Source organism: Emys orbicularis, chromosome 6 (assembly GCF_028017835.1).
Source record: "Emys orbicularis isolate rEmyOrb1 chromosome 6, rEmyOrb1.hap1, whole genome shotgun sequence".
Classification (NCBI taxonomy): Eukaryota; Metazoa; Chordata; order Testudines; family Emydidae; genus Emys; species Emys orbicularis.
Genome location: NC_088688.1, coordinates 122,228,892 through 122,250,456, shown reverse-complemented (window position 1 = coordinate 122,250,456; position 21,565 = coordinate 122,228,892). Strand labels below are relative to the sequence as shown.

Sequence of the window (21,565 nt, the reverse complement as noted above, 5' to 3'; positions counted from 1 at the left end):
ATGCAAGAGCCTTCATTTGGAACAAACTTCCTCTCTCTCTCCACCTCCCTTAATCTCCATCTCATTTCAAATCTCAGCTGAAAACATACCCTCTTCCCCTCCCTTCCTTACACCTCTCCCTCAGCTATTATTTATCGCAGTCATTCTATTATTTAACTCTGCAAACGTGTGTGTGTGTGGGGGGGGGGGCATACGGTTTGTCTGAAGGATGCTGGACACAAATTATTATACTTATGTTAATAAGATTTAAACACATGCAGAGAGGACAGAAAGTCAACTGAGATCCATCGAGGGCAGATCTGGTACTAAAATTTTGCCCTAATTTGGAATTGTCTTAAAGTCTGTTTATTAAAAAAACATCCTTTACCAGTTCTCACCAGAAAAACAGACAAAAATAAAAGGAAGGACCTACACCACACAGACTCTCGCAGCCTTTGAGAGCTCTCTCTGTTAGGTACTTACATAGCCTCCATCACCGCAGTATCCAAGAGCCTCGCCATCTTTTAACATAGGTATCCTGACAACACCCCTGTGAGGTGGGGAAGCACTGTTATCCCCATGATACAGAAGGGGAACTGAGGCACAAAGAGAGTTGCCTGAAGTCATACAGGAAGTCTGTGGTGGAGTAAGGAACTGAATGCTGGTCTCCGGAGTGCCGCAGTAGCACCCTAACCATCCTTCCTCCCTATCTATGAGATGCTGACACGGTGCGAACACCTCACCAGCTATCAATTCAAGGCATGAAGCAACTAAGTGCTGTGGGATGTTGACTGAATTTAGTGTATAGGAAAATTTGCGCAGATGCATTTTTAATGCCAGAGTACAACAGCAGAATGAACTAAATTAATCAAGAGCACAGCACTCGATTTGCAGTGGAGGAACGTATCCCATAGGAGAAGGACATACCCTACGAGGCAAGCTGTGAGCAAATCAGCAAGGAAAAGGGAAAGGAAGGATTCAAACTGCTGAAAGTTACTGTGTTCTCAGCCTCAATCAACCAATATTTAAGACCCCATGCAACCACCACCCTCAAGCTTTGAAAAATTACCTTCCCTGGAACAAATCTGTCCTGTCGAGCAAAGCCATGCAAACAGACACAACCATTGCAATGTGACCTTTTCCAAGTCACTGCAGCAGGTTTAACTTTAAGTGAAGGAAAGATGACTGAAAGCCAGCAAGTGATCCAGGTGATTTTGCTTTCCTTGTGGCTCAAACACTCAAGCACATTCGCTCTCTCACATCCCTCAGGATGTGCATGAGCCCAGTTGCAACCATCACCCCCTACCCAGGTGCTGTAAAGTGGTTCATGGCTCCAGTTCGTTTATCGTCACTTACACAGCGGTATATTTTCAAGAGTGTCTAACAGATTGAGGAGCACCGAGAGGGGGTTCACTCAGCCCCGAGCACCATCTCCTCGTGGCCGGGAGTGGCATAATGGCTCCGTTTCCATCCGGTGCCCCCTGCCGATGGATGCTCCAGCATTGCGGTGGTCTCTCTTGCTGTAACGCAGCCCTCCGGCCAGATCATGATTTAAATCCACCCCTTCTGGGGTAACAAACGTACAATGACAAGTCTAGAAGTGTCCCAACACAAGAGATTCTTCCACCGCTCATGGGCTATTTCTTGGCCTCTCCTTCAGGATCAGTCTTCAGCTCCCACCTTGGGCTTGTACACCCCTTCCTTGTGGCTGGTAGGGAAATCCAGGCCCACCCCCTGCTCTGGGTTCTGACCCAGGGACCCTGTATTAAGCAGCTAGGTCTGCTCCTTTAGATGTGCTGCTGCTGTTTCCCTGAGTAACTTCCGACTTCCGAGTCCCTTGTGTTGCTTCCCTGCAGCAGGTGCTTAACGCAGCCTCTCTTCTGAGTCTCAGTCCCCTGGCTTGCTGCTGAGTCCCCCCCAGCTCCTTTCTCTGCTGGAAGGACTGATTCTCTGTGCCTGGTCCCCTTTCCAGGGCCCATCATAGGATTCATTCCATCCCTGTGGCCTTTTTTCAGTCGGCCTTCCCCAGGCCCTTCCCAGAGAGAGGGAACGCCCTACCTCCTGTCTCCTGGGTGTCTCTACTGTTTCTAGTCCGGGAGAGCGACGGCAGACTCTCTCCCTGCACCTTCCCTCTGCTCAAACTCTTACCCTAGTCCTTCCTCAGGTCTGCTTCATCCTCAGTTAAGCCTGGCTCTCCCTCCAGGTCCAGCCTGGTATGTTAATTGGGAGAGCGACGGCAGACTCTCTCCCTGCACCTTCCCTCTGCTCAAACTCTTACCCTAGTCCTTCCTCAGGTCTGCTTCATCCTCAGTTAAGCCTGGCTCTCCCTCCAGGTCCAGCCTGGTATGTTAATTGGGAGAGCGACGGCAGACTCTCTCCCTGCACCTTCCCTCTGCTCAAACTCTTACCCTAGTCCTTCCTCAGGTCTGCTTCATCCTCAGTTAAGCCTGGCTCTCCCTCCAGGTCCAGCCTGGTATGTTAATTGGCCTCTTAGGTCCACATTAACCCTCTTAGAGCCTGTGTGGGGTAAATGCCCCATCACAAATTCCACCGGCTTTCATTGGGATCTGTATTCCTAATTCCCTTAGGCAGTTTTGAAAATCTCCTCAACCGTTGCTTTTAAGAATAAGACAATTCACACTTTTAAAGAGCTATCAATCAGCTTTTGTATCTGCTACCTATAATTTTGTTGCGAGATCCAAGGATACTTGATATTCCATAAGCAAGTCACTGGTAGCAAACACTGAACAAGAGGAAGCACCGGTTTCCTTATTTTTTCTCCCTATGTGTATTAAGCTAATACACCTCTACCTCGATATAATGCTGTCCCCAGGAGCCAAAAAATCTTACCGCGTTATAGGTGAAACTGCGTTATATCGAACTTGCTTTGATCCACCGGAGTGCGCAGCCCCGCCCCGCCCGGAGCGCTGCTTTACCACGTTATATCCGAATTCATGTTATATCGGGTCGCGTTATATCGGGGTAGAGGTGTATCTTTGTTAAAATACATTCAGAAGAGGAGCTCCATTCTCCCTCAACTCACACCCAGATGATGAGACTATCAATGAGTATGAAAAGTACTGAAATCATGACTGATGATTTCTACTCACATAGCCCTTTTCATCTAGAAGGACACCAAAGCGCTTTACCAACCTCATCAATTCTTAACATAGGGCCCACAGAATTTGCCATAACACTGCACATCTGCTCTTGTGAAAAATAGCATGGGATTTTGAGAGCACAAATGGTCAGCACCCGGCCTTTATATCCCCTCCAAAAGACAGCATCTTTGTCTTCCACCTAGCACAGTGGGGTCCTGCTTTAAGACTCGGGCTACTAGGCACTACAATAATACAAATAAATAATAACAACAATAGTACCATGGGCCTGATCCTGGATTAGGTCTCAGGCCTGGACACAGATTCAATATTGATTGAGAGGGAGGAGTCAGTTCCCAATACCAGTCAGTGCATCACCTGAGTTGTTCTCTGGAGATCTCCCATCCTTACTGTCACCCAGGACGACCCAGCTTAGCTTCAATAGGTATGTCTATAGTCTTGTGCCTTTAATTACACGTGAAAATGAAGTATGACAGTCAGTTGAACATTGCAGGGCAAATCTACCCAGGGATCCATTGATCCCATAGATGAGAACAGAACCAAAATTTGAATTCTTCCCTTTGTGTTCCATTTATGACACAATTATTTGAAAATAAAAGAGGCCGTGACAAAGAAATCCATAATCTATTTTAGGGCAAGTATGGAAAAGAATTATTGCAGGAAAAAATTATTGGAGCATTACACTGGTCTTTCTATTGAGATGCTGAGCCTGATACCAAGCCCGATTTTCCAGTGTCTTGCTCCTTGCGCAGACTGAATTGGGAGAGATGAGTTATTTACATGTGTCTGTCACTGGCTTGCTGTGCAAGTCTCTTTGGACCTGGATTCTCCTCTCCTTAACAGACCTGGTCGAAAAGCAGCAATTTTTGCGTGTGGAAAATATCATTTATTTATCCTGAAATTTCCTGCAAGCATTATTTTGGGTTTTTGACTGGGAAAAAAAAAAAGTTTCAGTTTTCAAAAAAAAGTTTGTTTTTTGTTGGAAAACTGGAAAATGTTCAAACTTACAATTTTCCATGAACATTTTTGTTTTGGTTGAAAAGTGATTTTTTTGCCTAAAAATGTTTAGACAACAATATGTACCCCTTAATATCTACTCCTGCGGGGGCGGGGCAGGGGCCAGGGGTCTCCGTGCACTGCCTGCACCCCAAGCCCTGACTCCGCAGCTCCCATTGGCCAGGAACTGCGGTCAATGGGAGCTCCGGGGGCGGTGCCTGCAGGCAGGGGCAGCGCACCTTGCCCCCCCCAGGGGCCGCAGGCACATGCTGGCCACTCTGGGAGCGGCGCGTGGAGGGGGCAGTGGGCAGAGCCCCCTGGCCCCGCTTACCTTGGGCGGCTCCCAATTGGCGGCGCAGCAGGGTAAGGCAGGCTCCATCCCTGCAGCTCTCATTGGCCACAGTTCTCAGCCAATGGGAGCCACGGAGTCGGTGCTCGGGGTGTGAGCAGCGCGTGGAGACACCTGCCCCCGACCAGGGCTGCCGGGCCGCCAGCCGCTTCCTAGAGCAGTGTGGAGCCAGGGCAGGCAGGGAGCCTGCCTTAGCCCCGCTGCATCGCCGCCCGGGAGCTGCCCAAGGTAAGTGCCGCCTGGCCGGACCCCGCACCCCTCACCCCCTCCCACACCCCAACCCCTGCCCTGAGCCCCTTCCAGCACCCAAACTCCCTCCGAGAGCTTTCACCCCACATCCCTTCCTGCATCCCAACCCCGTGCCCCAGGCGCAGCCCAGAGCCCCCTCCCACACTCCGAACCCCTCGGCGCCAGCCCAGAGCCCACACCCCAACCCCCTGCCCCAGCCCAGTGAAAGTGAGTGAGGGTGAGGGAGAGCAAGCGATGGAGGGAGTGGGGCGGGGCCTCAGAGAAGGGGCGGGGCAGGGGTGGGTTCTCGGGGAAGGGGCGGGGCAAGGGTGTTTGTGTTTGTGTTTGTGTGACTAGACAGTTGGCAACCCTAGGAGAGACAGATTGCTTATGAGGGAAACCTGAAATGCTGGAGAATTCCTTCCTCCTGTCTCAGTAACCTCATGGTTCTGCATTTCTGGTGTAAATCATTTCCCAACACTGGAAGTCAGAGGAACCAACATTTATGTGGAACAGAGAGAACTTGGGGAGTGAAATGAGAGACACTGGAAAGCTCTGTATTACACAATACCACATAGAGAAAAAAGGGCCAGATTTTTCTACCAAGGATGACGGTGTGGAGCGGATGCTGCAGGCACACGTTTCCCCTTTCCACAGAGAATTGTCAGCCCTCTACTTTACCCTCACAACTTGCGCTGGCACTGGAGTTCTCTGGTGCTCAGGGATTTCTGCCTGAAAATCTGGGCGGATGTTACTGTAAAACAACCCTGAACTGAATTAACTCCCTTTTGGTTTCCTCAGCATCTGTTGCCGAGCAGCCAAAGGAGGACTCAGCCAACACGATGCAGGATTTTCCTGGCTTCTCTTTTAGAAATAAATCACTATAATAATACGGTTCTAATAAACCAACCCGAGTCAGGAAGGAGAGAAAACACATTTCAAAGGAGCACATTTCCAATCATTCTGGAACAGATTCAAGGGTTGGGGGAAAGCTGCACATGGTTTCTTCCTGCCTTGTACATATTTGATCATCACTGGATTTAGAGATTGGCTTGACCGAATCCTACATGGAAATGTCATCCTCATCCTTTTTGGCCTGTGCAATCCATTCACACAAAGGTTGCTTTTTTCCCCATCAAGAAAACTAGAGATGATATGAAAATGCTAAGGACACTTGTTAAACTTGTTTAAAAAAAACAACACCTGTCTGCTTAAAATTTCCTATTGCAACCCCAAATTCAGTTCAGCATAGAACTTTCTCTTTTTGAAATAAGTTCTCCGTCCAAACAGTCAAACCATAATGGACAGGCCAGTGTAAGCAGAAGCCTTGAATTCTGTAATGATTATTTGGCTTAGGCTAGAGTTTCGCCCAATCACAGTAATCTCATATTTTGGAAATTAGTTTTGAAGGGCAGTAAAATGGCCTGAACCATCTTTTTGTCCTGTTGCTACTCAGGTCTCATGCATCAAGGGATGGAGGGTGCTGAAGTCTACTTTATGTATATACCATATTTACAGATGTGCAACGTGATGTCCCTGGCTAGGTCAATGGCAGTGGGGATCAAACCTGGTACCTTAGAATTTAAAGCATGAGCCTCTACTGCCTGAGCTAAAAGAACCAAGAGCTAAGAGACTCTTACTGAATGGGGCAGGCAGCCTAGTGAGAGATGATGTGGAAAAAGCTGAAGTACTCAATGCTTTTTTTTTTGCCTCGGTCTTCACAGACAAGGTCAGCTCCCACACTGCTGCACTGGGCAGCATAGTATGGGGAGGAGGTGAGCAGCCCTCAGTGGTGAAAGAACAGGTTAAGGACTATTTAGAAAAGCTGGATACACACAAGTCCATGGGGCTGGATGCACTGCATCCGAGGGTGCAGAGGGAATTGGCTGATGTGATTGCAGAGCCATTGGCCATTATCTTTGAAAACTTGTGGCGAATGGGGGAGGTCCCGGACAACTGGAAAAAGGCAAATATAGTGCCCATCTTTAAAAAAGGGAAGAAGGAGAATCCGGGGAACTACAAACCAGTCAGCCTCACCTCAGTCCCCGGAAAAATCATGGAGCAGGTCCTCAAGGAATCCATTTTGAAGCACTTGGAGGATCAGGAACAGTCAACATGGATTTATCAAGGGCAAGTCATGCCTGACCAACCTGATTGCCTTCTATGATGAGATAACTGGCTCTGTGGTTATGGGGAAAGCGGTGGATGTGATATACCTTGACTTTAGCAAAGCTTTTGATACCGTCTCCCACAGGATTCTTGCCAGCAAGTTAAAGAAGTAGGGATTGGATTCATGGACTATAAGGTGGATAGAAAGCTGACTCAATGGGTAGTGATTAACGGCTTGATGTCTAGTTGACAGCTGGTATCAAGCGGAGTGCCCCAAGGGTCGGTCCTGGGGCAGTTTTGTTGAGCGTCTTCATTAATGATCTGGATGATGGGATGGATTGCACCCTCAGTAAGTTCGCGAATGATGCTAAGCTGGGGGGAGAGGTAGATATGCTGGAGGGTAAGAATAGGCTCCAGAGTGACCTAGACAAATTGGAGGATTGGGTCAAAAGAAATCTGATGAGGTTCAACAAGGACAAGTACATTTAGGATGGAAGAATCCCATGCACTGCTACAGGCTGGGGACCGACTGGCTCAGTGCCAATTCTGCAGAAAAGGACCCGGGGATTACAGTGGATGAGAAGCTGGATATGAGTCAGCAGTTTGCCCTTGTGGCCAAGAAGCCTAAGGGCATATTGGGCTGCATTAGTAGGAGCACTGCCAGCCAAAGGAGGGAAGTGATTATTCTCCTTTATTCGGCACTGGTGAGGCCACATCTGGAGCACTGCGTCCAGTTTTGGGGCCCCCACTAAAGAAAGGATGTGGACAAATTGGGGAGAGTCCAGTGGAGGGCAACGAAAATGATTAGGGAGCTGGGGCACATGGCTTATGAGAAGAGACTGAGGGAACTGGGCTTATTTAGTCTGCAGAGGAAAAGAGTGAGGGGGGATTTGATAGCAGCCTTCAACATCCAAAGAGGATGGAGCTCGGCTGTTCTCAGTGGTGGCAGATGACAGAACAAGGAGCAATGGTGTCAAATTGCAGTGGGGGAGGTCAAGGTTGGATATTAGGAAAAACTATTTCACTAGGAGGGTGGTGAAGCACTGGATTCCCTAGGGAGGTGGTGGAATCTCCATCTTTAGAGGTTTTTAAGGCCCGGCTTGACAAAGCCCTGGCTGGGATGATTTAGTTGGTTTTGGTCCTGCATTGTGCAGGGGGTTGGACTAGATGACCTCCTGAGGTCTCTTCCAACCCTAATCTTCTATGATTCTGTGAACCAACTCTGTTAGTCAAAGCTGTAGCAGGCTCATCAACTTCTATATGTGACCCAGCCACCACTAGGAGGGACAGAGTGCCACGCTGCGTGGGTGTGGATTATACATGCAGATGAATTGCACTGATTTTTTTATGATACCCTTGATTTTTAGGATTCCCATCACTGGAAAGCCAGCTAAGATTATGAGGTACATATCCTATATATCTCACATACACAGTTCTCATTTTGAAAACCCAGCTCTGAAAATGATGTTAGCATCCCCACAGCCACTTTGTCTCTTCCCTAGGGACATCTGTCCATTAAATCACTGGAGTGAGAGGTTGGTTAGGGTCATTTGGATTATTAGAACTCCGCAGCATCTAATTTGAGAGTTTAAAAACATTTGGCTCTCTGAATGTGCAGTGATTTCTGTGTATGTCAACTTCAGTCCAGGATAGAAATACCTGATGGAGACTTACGGCGCTATGGCAAGCAGCATTCTGACTTTGTACACTGCAATCTCTTCAAGGCATGGTTCAGTGAAGAAGGAAGTTTGCAAGAAGAGGATAGAAACACTGTAGAGAGGAACAGAGGATTCCACAGACAATAGAGTGCTAGCCTATTTACCCACACACATTAAGCTCTATGAGGAGGTCATCAATATAGAATCATAGAAATGTTGGGCTGGAAGGGTCCTCAAGAGGTCATCAAGTCCAGCCCCCTGTGCTGAGGGAGGACCAAGTAAACCTAGACCATTCCTGACAGGTGTTTGTCCATCCTGTTCTTTAAAACCTCTAATGACAGAGATTCCATAACCTCCATTAGAAACCCATTTCAGAACTTTATTACCTAGTTCATAACTCTAGTTAGAAAGTTTTTCCTAACATCTATCCCAGTGGTTCTCAAACTTCACTGCACTGCAACCCGCTTCTGACAACAAAAACGGCTACACCAGCCCAGTGCTCTGTGTTACTCGAGAATCAGGGCTGGCGTTAGGCAGTGGCAAGCAGGGCAATTGCCCAGGGTCCCACACTATGGGGCCCCCCCGCAAAACTAAATTGCGCAGTGGGGGGTCGGGCTGCTGTTCATCAGTGTCGCGCCACTGAACTATCCTCAATGGAACACTGGGGTGAAAAATGCATTTCTGAGATTTGAGACCAGTGTGTGTACCTTTTATTTATTTAACTGTGACCCAATGAGAGGCAAGCACTTCCCCTTGCAGGGACTTCCTGACAGCAAAAGGTTACGTCACATATTACATCAAAAGATGTTTGTCACGCACGAGCCTAGTGATTAAACATTCAAATAGCTTAATGGATCCACTTGCACAACAGCAAGTTTCAACGAGAGCAGAAGCAGGGGAGTCTCATTCATGTTGCAGGTACTAGATAGCTAAAAGCACACCGCATGTTACTAAATGAAAAGAGTGTTTCTGATAAGCGTTTGATTTGCTTGGGGTACATAGATTTATGCATGCATTTTGCCACCCGTAGTCACAGCCGTTTGATTCCAACTTGGATTGCAAAAAGAAACCCCAAACAAAACAAACTTTCCACAAGATGCTCCGTATTCGCTAACACGCTCCCTTCAAATCCTGCAACATTTCAAAGCTGCACTAGAATTAGGACTTTCAAACATGTGCATGTGGGACCGCACCCAAGCATGCCTGGCTGCTGTATGCCAGTGTACGCACTAGGGTAGGCGTGTGGTTTTACCAAACTCTCTCTAGTTGTTTTTCTTTGAGATGCCAAGAAGCTGGGTTAATAGTTATTTCCCTCATGCCATGTGGTGCTGGCACTGTGATAAAATAAGGGCAAATCAGATTCACAGTAATAAATCCTCTTAGTCAAACTGACCCATTGCTCTGACTTGGACTCTGCTTACAAGCGCATGCAGTGTATTTGGTAAGCCTGAAGCAGCACATTGTTCATGGTTTATGGGTTAATCTGAAGTGGGGTAGTGTCTATTAGCCCCCCCCCCCCCCCCCAGTGCAGACAGCTCTTATCAAATGATCCTGCAGATCATCTTGTAAGAACAGCAGCAATAATCTCACTTGTGAGGATCATTGCTATAAAAGAGGACTGACATTACCCTTGATTTTAATGCACTCTCCATAGGCCTGGCTGTGGGCTGACAATGATTACTCTTGATAGCAGAGTGCCGAGAGTGAAGCTGTGGATTAACCTGCAATGAGTGTAGGCTCTCTACAGGGCCGGTGCAAGGAAGTTTCGCGCCCTAGGCGAAACTTCCACCTTGCGCCCGCCCCCGCCCCCCCAGCCCTGCGGCAGCTCCCTGCCCCCCCCCGCCCTGAGTCACACCCCCCCGCGGCAGCTCCCCCCTCCTGCCCTGAGGCCCCCCCCCCCGCAGGAGCTCTCCCCCCCGGGGAGCCATGTGGCAGCTCCCCACCCCAGCTCACCTCTGCTCCGCCTCCTCCCCGAGCACGCCGCCCCTGCTCTAATTCTCCTCCCCTCCCAGGCTTTGCGGCGCCAAACAGCTGATTGGCGCCGCAAGCCTGGGAGGTGGGAGAAGTGGAGCGGCCGCTGCGCTGGGAGAGGGAGTCTGAGCTGCACGTGTCAGCGCGCCGCCGGCAGCCCAGGCCAGGAATGCTGTAAAAAAAAAAATTGGGGGCACTGCTTTTTGATGCCCCCAAATCCTGGCGCCCTAGGCAACCGCCTAGTTTGCCTTAATGGTAGCACCGGCCCTGGCTCTCTATATGCACCTGTGACTCTCATTCATGTGAAGCAGAGTTAGGCAGATACACTGAGGAGAGAACCAACCCCAGCACACCTAAAACTTTTACCTTGAACATCGTCTGTTCAATGAGCCACAGAGGAGTTCTTAATGGGATGCAGTTTGGTGTTTGAGAAGGAAACCTGATTTGGGGTTGTTCTCTTGAGGATACAATTGCCATAGCATAAATGGAAGAGACAGGATCCTTTCATTTGGCTGAACCTCATGTGGGTTCCACTGGCTTTCAAATCACGCCCCCTGGTGCAAGAGCTGCCAGGACTGTAAGCATCAGTAAGGATGTGTATTGCAGGGTGATTTGGTAGGCAGTGCAATGCACAATGACCAAGTCATGCAGGTTAGGGATGTGGGTGACAGTTTAGAGATGCCACAGTATGGCAGGGGTTGCTGAGACTTGATTAGAGATAATGCTTCTAATGGTTGGTGTGCGAGGAAGGCGTGCATAGAAAGAGCCGCTGAGAGTGGGAATGCGGGCCTGTCGCCTGAGTGTACTGGGGGCGGGTAGGAAATGGTGGCCCGGAAAGAAATGGGTGTGGATGTCTTAGAAATGTATTGAACTCACTCAGATCAAACCATTTGTGAAAGTAGAATGAATTATATTGTAGAAGTAGAATGAATTAATGAAATGCTGTATGTTCCTTTAAAGCAGGAATGAGGAATGTTGAGATAAAGTTGTCAGGAAGAGGAACATTAAGATATTGAACAATGGGTCCACTTAAACTGATGGTGTGACATTAACAGGAGATTGGTGAGAGTTAATAAGGACATGAGATATGTGTCTAGACCCAGGTAAATTTATCAGTTCTGCTCCTTTTGTAATCTTGTTAATTTCGCGCCCTTTTCTCTGTATAAATAAGGTGGTTTGAGCCTTGTATGGGGCTCACATTTTCTGGGTGTGTTAGCAGAGCGCTTTTGCTAATAAACAGAGTGGTCTGACAAATTGTGAGTCCTGAGTCTGACTTTGACACATTCAAGTTTGAAGAAATGAGACAGCCCCTGGCACATGCTTTGTTTTGGGATTAGCTGGGAAAGAGAACCTAGTGCTAGACACCAGAATATACTGAATATGAGACAAAAAAGGCTTTAGATGGCTGGTCCAATAGCTCTGAGTTTGACTCCCAGGCCTGATCTTCCATTCCCTGGGCTGGCAAGGGCTATGTATGCTACAATGGCAGCACTGATCAGCTCCTGGCAGCAGAAGCACATCACATTAGTGTGGGATTGAGGAAGGATCAGCTCTGAAGGACTCCAAAGATAACCCCACTCAGCCTTTCTTGGCCAAGGAAGGTAGCTGAGGGCCCTGATGAAAGAAAGCTCTGTCACTGACCTTTGGGGTGGAGGGGAAATGTTCCCCCAGTGAAACAACATTTAAAATGCCACAGCAACTTTGTCCTGCTCACATGAAGACTCTCAAGGGAAAAAGTTCCCAGAGAGCAGCATTGTACCAAATACTTGGCCATCTCATGCCAGAACCTGTTCCCCTGAAGTCAAAAGACAAGTCTCCCATTGAGTTCAATTGTGCAGTACCAAATCCATAGTGAGGAGTGCATTAAACCTCCCTGTACAAACGCTGCTTTCCAAAAGCTACTTCCCTAGATGGCACAAAATGCATTTTGGTGGGAAAGGATGGGTGTAAAGCGACAACATTCTCTGGTCTCAATGTAACTCCTTCATTTGCAAACCCTGAAATTGGTGCAGCATTAAGTGAACTCGACCAAGTCAAATTACCTATTGAGCTTGGAGTGCTAATGCAGAAAATACAACTGCTAGTAGGGAATATTTTCAAAAGTGCCTAAGGGAATTAGACATAAAAGTCCCATTGGCTTTCAGTAGGACTTGGGCACCTAAATCCCTTAGCCACTTTTGAAAGTCTTCCCCTTATTTTTCTGATTATTTTCTGTATTGTCTGTGTCTGCTATTAGTTCAATTACGATCCCAAAGTTGCAATAAACTAAAAAGAAACCCCAAGAAATTTAATGACATACACTTCTGCAATCACCCGTCTTAAAGATCCACATATACGAGTTAATAACTTTGCAGAAAAAAAGACACACAAAAAGGATAATATCTAATTAAATTGCATTCATTTAGCTAGATTATTAACAAAGCTGGCTATTAATTATATTTGTTATTTTTTGTGCAAAAAAAGAAGAAACACAATGTTTTGAGGTTAGAGTGACTTTAAGAAGCAGTTTAGAGCTTTTGGTGTCCTGCAACTTGAAAACAGCTTTAGCACGGGGGCTGTTTTTATTGTTTTGTGGGATCATAAAAGAAAAACAGGTAAAGAAGAGAGTGAACTGTATGTGTGTGAGAGAGAGAGCAACACACATAAAAATAAAGCACGTTTGCCCTTGTCAAGAACTAGAAACCGTTATAAAGCAGCTTTCCCCTCATCTGAGCCCTCAGCCGTCCTTTCAGAATAGCAGCAAATAGTCCTGGCTGTATCATTTCAGATCTGATGCAAATCTTATTACAGTTATTTTATTGCCAAGAACACATAATCTTTGCATTTGGGGCCTCTCTGGAAACCATGCAATTCATAGCCAACTATTAAAGTGAGCTAGTTACTGTACATTCTTAAACTGCAGGCAGCTTCACCTTGCTTTTTTTTAAGTATTAGAATTAACCAGAACCTCTGTGGATAACTGATGTGGATTTTATGAGTCTGCTCTCTTTGTTTTGCCACAACAGAAACATACATCAACTACAGTTGAAAAGAAGACAGGGGAAAAGGAAAATCAGGGATTACAGGGATTTTCTTTTTCTTTTTCTGCATCAGCATTGAAGAATGAAAGTGTTTTTATACTTACAATAGCTGTCGGGGTCGAAGCCAGCACGCAATACAGCACCAGAGGTGAAATAAAGCTCTCGTCCTCCGTTCCTGGGTAAGGCTTCATCAAATCTCCATCCTGACAGAAGAAACCCTGGATATGCACCTGGAAAGTGTCAGTGCACTCGAAGTAGTAGGCGAGCAGAACGGTCCCAGCCATGATGACAAGCTGAAAATACAGCATGGTCACACGGAGACATTAGTTGCTGTTTAGCAGATGCAGCTGTGCCTCTGTGCTACTTTAGTCCCACAGAATATCCTCCCTCCATCACCCCAACAGCTCTTCCAGTATTGCTCTGTGTGTGTGTGTCTCTCTCTCTCTCTCTCTCTCTGCTTTGTAACATCTGTTACATAAACCTTTTGGCAAACGACACTAATGAATGTCTCAGATCGAAGTGGGTCTGCAGCATGGCTCACAGAGGGACTGGCGCTTTGGCGGCTACTTTATCAAAAGGCGTACGAGTGTCACCAGCAGCGACGTTCCATGCAAACTAACAGGACAGCAGGCAGCACCATAGACTTTGGTGGCAACAACCTAAAAATCAGTGCATACTGGCGGGGTGGGGGTGGGGGGGCGTTTGAAAGAACAAGGGTTGTGGGGACCAAAAGCCGTCGGAATTCAGCCAGTGCAGGGGAGAGTATATACCGTGCTAGTCCAGTGAAGCCCTGTGTGGCCCAGAATGGGGACTACTCTCCAGGTAAAGCAGAATATCGAGTTTGCCTTTTCATGGAGCTGCCACTTAGAAGGGAAACTTTAAAAATCTATTCAGGAGGAGCCCAAAATCTGCCAAGGGGAACAATGGACCCAGCCTGCTTCCCAGACCCAGCAGCTCTTTCTGTGACCACTTCTCTGCTCCGGGCTTCACACTTTCTACAGCCCCTCCTTCCCTTTCCTAGCAAACGGCAGGTGGTTGTGCCTACTTTTGTACTACTAGGATCCCTTTCGGGGTCTGCTCCAGCATAGACCCTGGGCGGAGTCTGGTCCTTCAAACATGCTTATTGCACCAGGATCCATCCTGGTCTCATTTTTTGTTTCACTGTAATGTTTGATAATGTATTGCTGGTGAACAATGCTGGCTTGGCAGCCCTGGAGACTGAAGCCTTCTATTTATCCCCAAACAGATCTGACAGGGCCACAGCAGTGTAAGCTCCTCCCCAAATTGCTGACCCCCACTTCCCTCAGCCCTGACCAGGAGGGATTATGCCACAGAAGTGAGAGGATAAACCAGGGGTTCTCAAACTGGGGGTCGGGACCCCTCAGGGGGTCGCAAGGCTATTACGTGGTGGGTCACGAGCTGTCAACTTCCACCCCAAACCCCGCTTTGCCTCCTGCATTTATAATGGTGTTAAATATGTAAGAAGTGTTTTTAATTTATAAGGGGGGGGGTCGCACTCAGAGGCTTGCTATGTGAAAGGGGTCACCAGTACAAAAGTTTGAGAACCACTGGGATAAACCCATTTGCTGCTTGGCCTCTCTGCCAGCTTGCAATGGGACCAATTAAGCACAACAACCTGTATCCAGCACATCATTTTTTTTAACATTATCATGTTGTCTTGTGAACACATTAAAGGCGCCACAAAATGCTCTTTTCCTTTGTATGATTGACCACCAATCAGAGCTGTGCAGGAGCAAAAGCTGGCTAGTCCAAAGCCGGACTGCTAGAGGCACCATTCAGTACAAAGCAGGCCTGATTCTTATAATCACTTGTGCATCTATCTAGCTCCTGGCCTGACCTTGAGTCTAGATGCCTCTGACATTAGAAAGTTTATTGAAAGTTAGGAAAAGTGATGATTCAGTAGGGTCATTATGACCTGTGTTTTGTAAAAGTTAGTTATAAAAGTTTAGCTAATAGAGTGTACTTTGGAGCAGTCCTCTGAAGCCATCTTGAGAGATGTTTTTCCTGATCCCTTTCTCCGTGGTGGGTGAGCAACTGTCCACTGAGAACCTGTTGTTAATTACTCAATACCGTTAGGCCGCAGCACAGAAGTAAGGGTGGCAATACCATATCATGCCATCCTTACTTCTGTGCTGCTGCTGGCGGCGGCACTGCCTTCAGAACTGGGCTTCCGGCCCAGCAGCCACCGCTCTCTGGCCAACCAGCTCTGAAGGCATCGCCACTGCCAGCAGCAGCACAGAAGTAAGGGTAGCAGTACTGCAATTCCTCTACAATAACCTTGCAACACACAACTCCTTTTTGGGTCAGGACCCCTACAATGACAACACCGTGAAATTTCAGATATAAATATCTGAAATCATGAAATTTATGATTTTTTAAATCCTATGACTGTGAAATTGACCCAAATGGACCATGAATTTGGTAGGTCCCTAATTATAAGGATTAATTACCAAATTTCATTCCATTTGAGTAAGCCTTTAAAAAAGAGGCTATGTTGTTACCGGGGTTTTCAGAACCCCCAACAGGGGCAACTAAACTATTTTGCTCTAGGTGGTGTTAAGAATAAATCAACAAGAACTCAGTGATTCTGTCTGATCAAGGATTAAATGCAAGTCAGCATGCTCTTGTCTAACACTGCAGTTTATTAGATTTAAGCACACACAAACATAAGCAATAGGTTTAGAACATCCCAGATATTTACCTAACATCTGGAACGGTATTGAGTAATTAACAACAGGTTCTCAGTGGACAGTTGCTCACCCACCATGGAGAAAGGGATCAGGAAAAACATCTCTCAAGATGGCTTCAGAGGACTGCTCCAAAGTACACTCTATTAGCTAAACTTTTATAACTAACTTTTACAAAACACAGGTCATAATGACCCTACTGAATCATCACTTTTCCTAACTTTCAATAAACTTTCTAATGTCAGAGGCATCTAGACTCAAGGTCAGGCCAGGAGCTAGATAGATGCACAAACATCTTGTAAATGGCTCTTTGTGGAAGTGTCCAGTTATGCCCACTGGATGCTGTAAGCTTATATGAGTTCATCAATTTAACAAATAAATTGATATGTACCAGGCTTGTTATCCCAAAGGGAGTCTGACACACTTCAAACCAAACGCACTGCTTCAGGTAGAATAAACAAACAAATTTATTAACTACAAAAGACCGATTTTAAGTGATTATAAGTCACAGCACAACAAGTCAGATTTGGTCAAATGAAATGAAAGCAGAACGCATTCTAAGCTGATCTTAACACTTTCAATGCCCTTACAAACTTCGATGCCTCTCACCACAGGTTGGCTGGTTGCCCTTCAGCCAGGCTCTCCCCTTTGATCAGCGCTTCAGTCGCTTGGTGGTGGTGGTTGTAGATGGAGATGGAAGAGAGAGAGCATGGCAAACGTCTCTCCCTTTTATCATGTTCTTTCTTCCCTCTTGGCTTTGCCCCCCCTCTTCAGGGTCAGGTGAGCATTACCTCATCGCAGTCCCAAACTGACCAAAGGAAGGGGGGGTGACTCACTCGAGAGTCCAACAGATCCTTTGTTGCTGCCTAGGCCAGTGTCTTTTGTTCCTGTGAGGCTGGGCTGGGTTTGTCCCATATCTGCCCTGATGAGGTGTGATCTGCCCCTCTCTCCTGGAGAGTTTTGCCTGGGCCTGTTTTAAGCCCTGAGGACACATTTTCAGCCTCATAACTATATACATGAAATTACAACCTATAACATTACTATAACAACAATGCTCAGTGCATCATGAGTCTTCCGAAGACACCCGACATGACAAACTTTGCATTGGATACTACACAATCATATTATAAGGATGAAAATGGGGGTGCAGAGTGTTCCCCCGAGATACAGAGTGTCACAGAGTGACAGTCCTTAAATCTGAGACTTTACAATAAATCACCTTGCAGCCAATGAGAGCTAAGCCATCTGCTTTACCAGAAATCCACATAACTGACAAATGAGCAAGTCTCCCCAGAGATCTGAAAACAACGAAGATGCTCATCACTTTATTGCCCCACTAACGCAGCCTTCTAGGAGAGGAACTAACTCTACATGAATTGGGGACACCCCACCCTGTTGAAAGCTGACATCGATCACTAGGATAGGAATTGATGAAATGCCAGTGCTATAGTTCAGATCTTCACCTCCATCTGCAAGGGGATATCTGCATTGCACAGAAGGCAAGGAGGGAGAAGTGCCAGCTTTGTAGTATTGTTTTTCTCATCCCACTAGATACCCCATCGCCCTAGGAATCAGCATTGACACTAGGAGACTAGGTAGAAGGGGGAGGATGGGTTGGATTGTCTTCTACTCTATGTGCATCTTACCACCCAGTCATATATCCACTTAATACTTATAGAGTCAATATTAACCCAAGTGCTCCCCCTTCCACCTGACAGAATCCACCACAATGGGGAATTCCAAGCACAGTGGCTGGTGGCTGAGCTCTGGCACCGCAGGAAGCAAATGAGCCAAGAGAACCAGAGGGGTTGCACAACACGGGGCCTTGGCCTGGGCAGTTCTTGTATCGTCAGCTTGCACAAAATCCTCTTTCAGCGTTGGAAGCTGCACCCTCATTTGTTCTGCAAAAGGAGGGGCAAGCTTCCTGTTCCTCAGAGTCTCCTGTGTCTGGTCTGTGTTCTCCATCTGCTCAGGGCAAGGACCACGTCTTCTCCTGGGTCTTGTACAGCACCAATCACTCCGTTAGCACTTAATGAGTAATACATGATAACTACAAGGGGAGTTTAGGCAGCAAATAAATAAAATAAAATAAAATAAAATAAAATAAATAATAGTAATCATCATCCAACCTAGCATGAGGACAGGAGACTGGAATTAACATTCTACTTCTGTGAAAGGAGCCATGAGATATTTCATTTTAAATGGCCACAAGTGATCAGGATTTCAATTTACATCTCTTCAGAAAAGCAGCATTCCAGTGGCATAGCACCCCTAGCATCATATTCAGGGACTGACCCGTTACGAAGAGCATCTACTGACTGAAATACAATTTCTCTAGCCACTCGGTGGTCTCCTAAGTACTGATACAGTCTGAAATTGCTTACCTAATGAATCTGATGATAATATGAAGACTCCACAAAGTGCACTAGAGACTTTGTTGTTCCTATTAATTTTATTAAGGTACTCAGATATTTTGGTGATGGACAGCACATAAAACCCTAAGATCCATCTAACTCTAATAATCGTTATTTAAAAAGTGAAACCACACTTTAAAATACACATGCCAACCTAGCCTCCATATCAAGATGACTAATTAGAGCATGACTCATCCTAATAAATATTTGCCATTTGCTAACTTGCCATTCTGTTTGCACGTTGCAAATAAAATGGGTTTTAAACATTCTGTCCATTATTTAATTTGTCTTGCTTAGTGTACTAATGTGCTACACTTTTAAAAGAAATGTATTAATCAATTTCATTTCAAAATGGAATAAAAGGCCACATAAATTACTGCCATGTTTTCCAAATCTACAAACTCCTCTCCTTTTAAAATGTGCTGCCCCATTCTGGGCTTTACTGAGTAACGCTGCCTAACTTCTATTGATAGCCAACCAGTCCCTTTGAAAATCCCAGCCTCAGGCCTGTTATCCAGAATGGAGATTCCAAGCTTGAAAGCTAGTACAACCCCTTCCCCGAGTCCACAGCCCACCCCCCAAAAATAACCTGTCTACTTACCAAACCATGGAAATCTGACATTCTCTTTGTCTGTGTCAAAGAGGGGATTATTTCAAAGATAGCTGACAAGGAAGTCAATATTTATCTAAGATAACAGCCTCAAAGATCCGCTGCCTTAATTATTGTTGTTATAGCTACGATAGCATGTAGGGGCACCAATTAAGAGCAAGGCCACATAGTGCTACGCTCAATGCACTATGAGGGAATACCTACCCAGGTTTTGGTAGACAGTTTTTGGACCAATGTAATTGTATCTGTTTTAGAAAGAGATACTTAAACTGATGCAGCTCTTAGTTGGTTACAGTGACACTCATATAAAGGTGCTTATATTATTTCATGAGCTTTACCTATATAAGCACCTTTGTCCTGCTCTAAAACTTTCCAAACGGATATCATTACATCAGTACAACATGTGCATTTAGACCAACCTTACAAGACAGTCCTGCTCCAAAGGGCGCATAGCTAACCAGACAAGAGTAACAATGTGTTGGAGTGTTATCATGCTTATTTTACAGGTGGGGAACAGAGTGACAGAGATTAAATGACTTGCCCAAGGTCATATGTAGTTGAGCCAGGTATTAAATCCAGTTCTCCCGAGTTCCGTGTCAGTGTCTTGACCACAAGACCACCCTTATTCTTTTGTGCTTTCTGGGTGTTTAAAGGACATTTGGGGAATAAGAACAAAAGAACTGGAGCACTGAAAGGTTATTATTATTATTTTTTCCAAATACACAATTCAAATATTGTTAATAGTAAAGCGTCATGTGAGAAACCAATTCCCATTGAAACTTTCATGATTCCTTGAAATAGACAAATGTTACTGCATCCTCAATATGGACACCAAAGCCATGCTGAAAGTATCTTGCATGATACTAGAGTCTGGGCTATATAATTAAATACTAATTAAAGAAAGCCAGTAAAATAACCCCTTGTCTTTATTTTAAGGTACATTAGGGACCGTACCCAAGCCCACTGAAGTCAAAAGGAGACTTTCCAGTGATTTCAATGGGCTTTGGATAAGAAAAGCCCATTGTAAATGTTTACTTCTTGCACTGTATGTGACTGTGCTGCCCCCAGACGTGCTTTACACAGTCTAGTGTTTCCCTGATTTGGTAATTAATTGAAAGAATGGAGACTTTGTAGGCTGCTAGTATTAGTCTCACATTTTAAAAATAAAATGTCTATCTCTGTACAGATGTGTGCGCATGGACACACACACACACACACTTTATTATAGCGGGCGCATGCAGTAATAGCTCTAATTAAGGTTGCCCGATTGTGTCCAGGCTTTGAGCCACGTTTTCAGTTGCATGTATATTACTTTTACTGATCATGCTGCTATTTTCCAGGCTGGATGTCTGCCCAAGGGTGACGTCTTTAGTAACGTTACAGCAAGAATTACTCAGTTGCCACCTTTGCGTGCATTCCCCCAAAGCCCTGGAAAGAATTCTGACTGACTCCGCCAAAATTCCCTTGAGAGGAAGGATGGAAGCTCTCATCCTCTCGCATCTTGATTACTGCAACATCTTTCCTTGACAACTGCAATCTTGCTCCATCATAGCCATTCAGAATACAGCTGCAAAGAACATTTTCCTAACCTGTCACTTAGACCATGTCACCCCCTCTTTGAATTCCTCCCCTAGCTCTCCCTTCTCCTTGGATTGAACATAGATGCTTGTGATCACTTTAAGGGCTCTTAACAACCTATCATCTCTCATTTGCTACTGAGATATAAATTGGTGCTTCCGATGTGCCAATGATACCAGCCTCCATCATCCGCTTGTTAAATTTTCAAACAAGAATCTTCATGCTTTCTCCCATGCTGCCCCTCAGGCTTGGGATGAACGACACAAACATCCATAAAACTCATTCATTATCCTCCTTCAGAGCCCTCCTTAAAACTCGTTTGCCATGATGCCTGCAAAAAGCTTGACAAAGCTTAGGCTGCTGGCGTGCTGATACCCCTGCCTGTCATGCAGACCAATATTGTCTCATTGTTTTCTTGTACTCACCCATCTATTTGACTGTTGTCTCTTGTCTTGTACTTAGATTGTAAACACTTTGGGGCAGGGACGGTTTTTCTGTTCTGTGTTTGTACAGCACCTAGCACAGTGGGATCCTGGTCCACGTCTAGGGCTCCTAGGTGGTATGGTAATAAATAATAGCAACAGCCCAGAGTTCAGGAAACCTGGGTTCAATTCAGTGCTCCACTCTGGGCTTCTTGTGCGATTTTGATGAAGTCACTTAGGGGATGTCTACACTTTGAAATGGGGGTATAGTTCCCAGCTCAGATATACCCACACTAGCTCTGATTGAGCTAGCAGGTAAAGACAGTGGGTAGGTGAGGGTGGTGTGAGCAGTAAGACTACATACCCCTCCAAGATGCACAGTGTGACATTGCACTCCATATGTT

General features: G+C 46.0%; 1 protein-coding gene across 1 annotated transcript in view; it reads right to left on the bottom strand.

Moving 5' to 3' along the window:
* PLPPR1 (phospholipid phosphatase related 1) overlaps nucleotides 1-21,565 on the bottom strand; it is a 116,453-nt gene that overhangs the window by 37,233 nt on the left and 57,655 nt on the right. Inside the window, exon 2 of the mRNA XM_065406745.1 lies at nucleotides 13,534-13,722. Coding sequence (XP_065262817.1) covers nucleotides 13,534-13,722 — 189 coding nt within the window. The remainder of the gene's footprint in view (nucleotides 1-13,533; nucleotides 13,723-21,565) is intronic.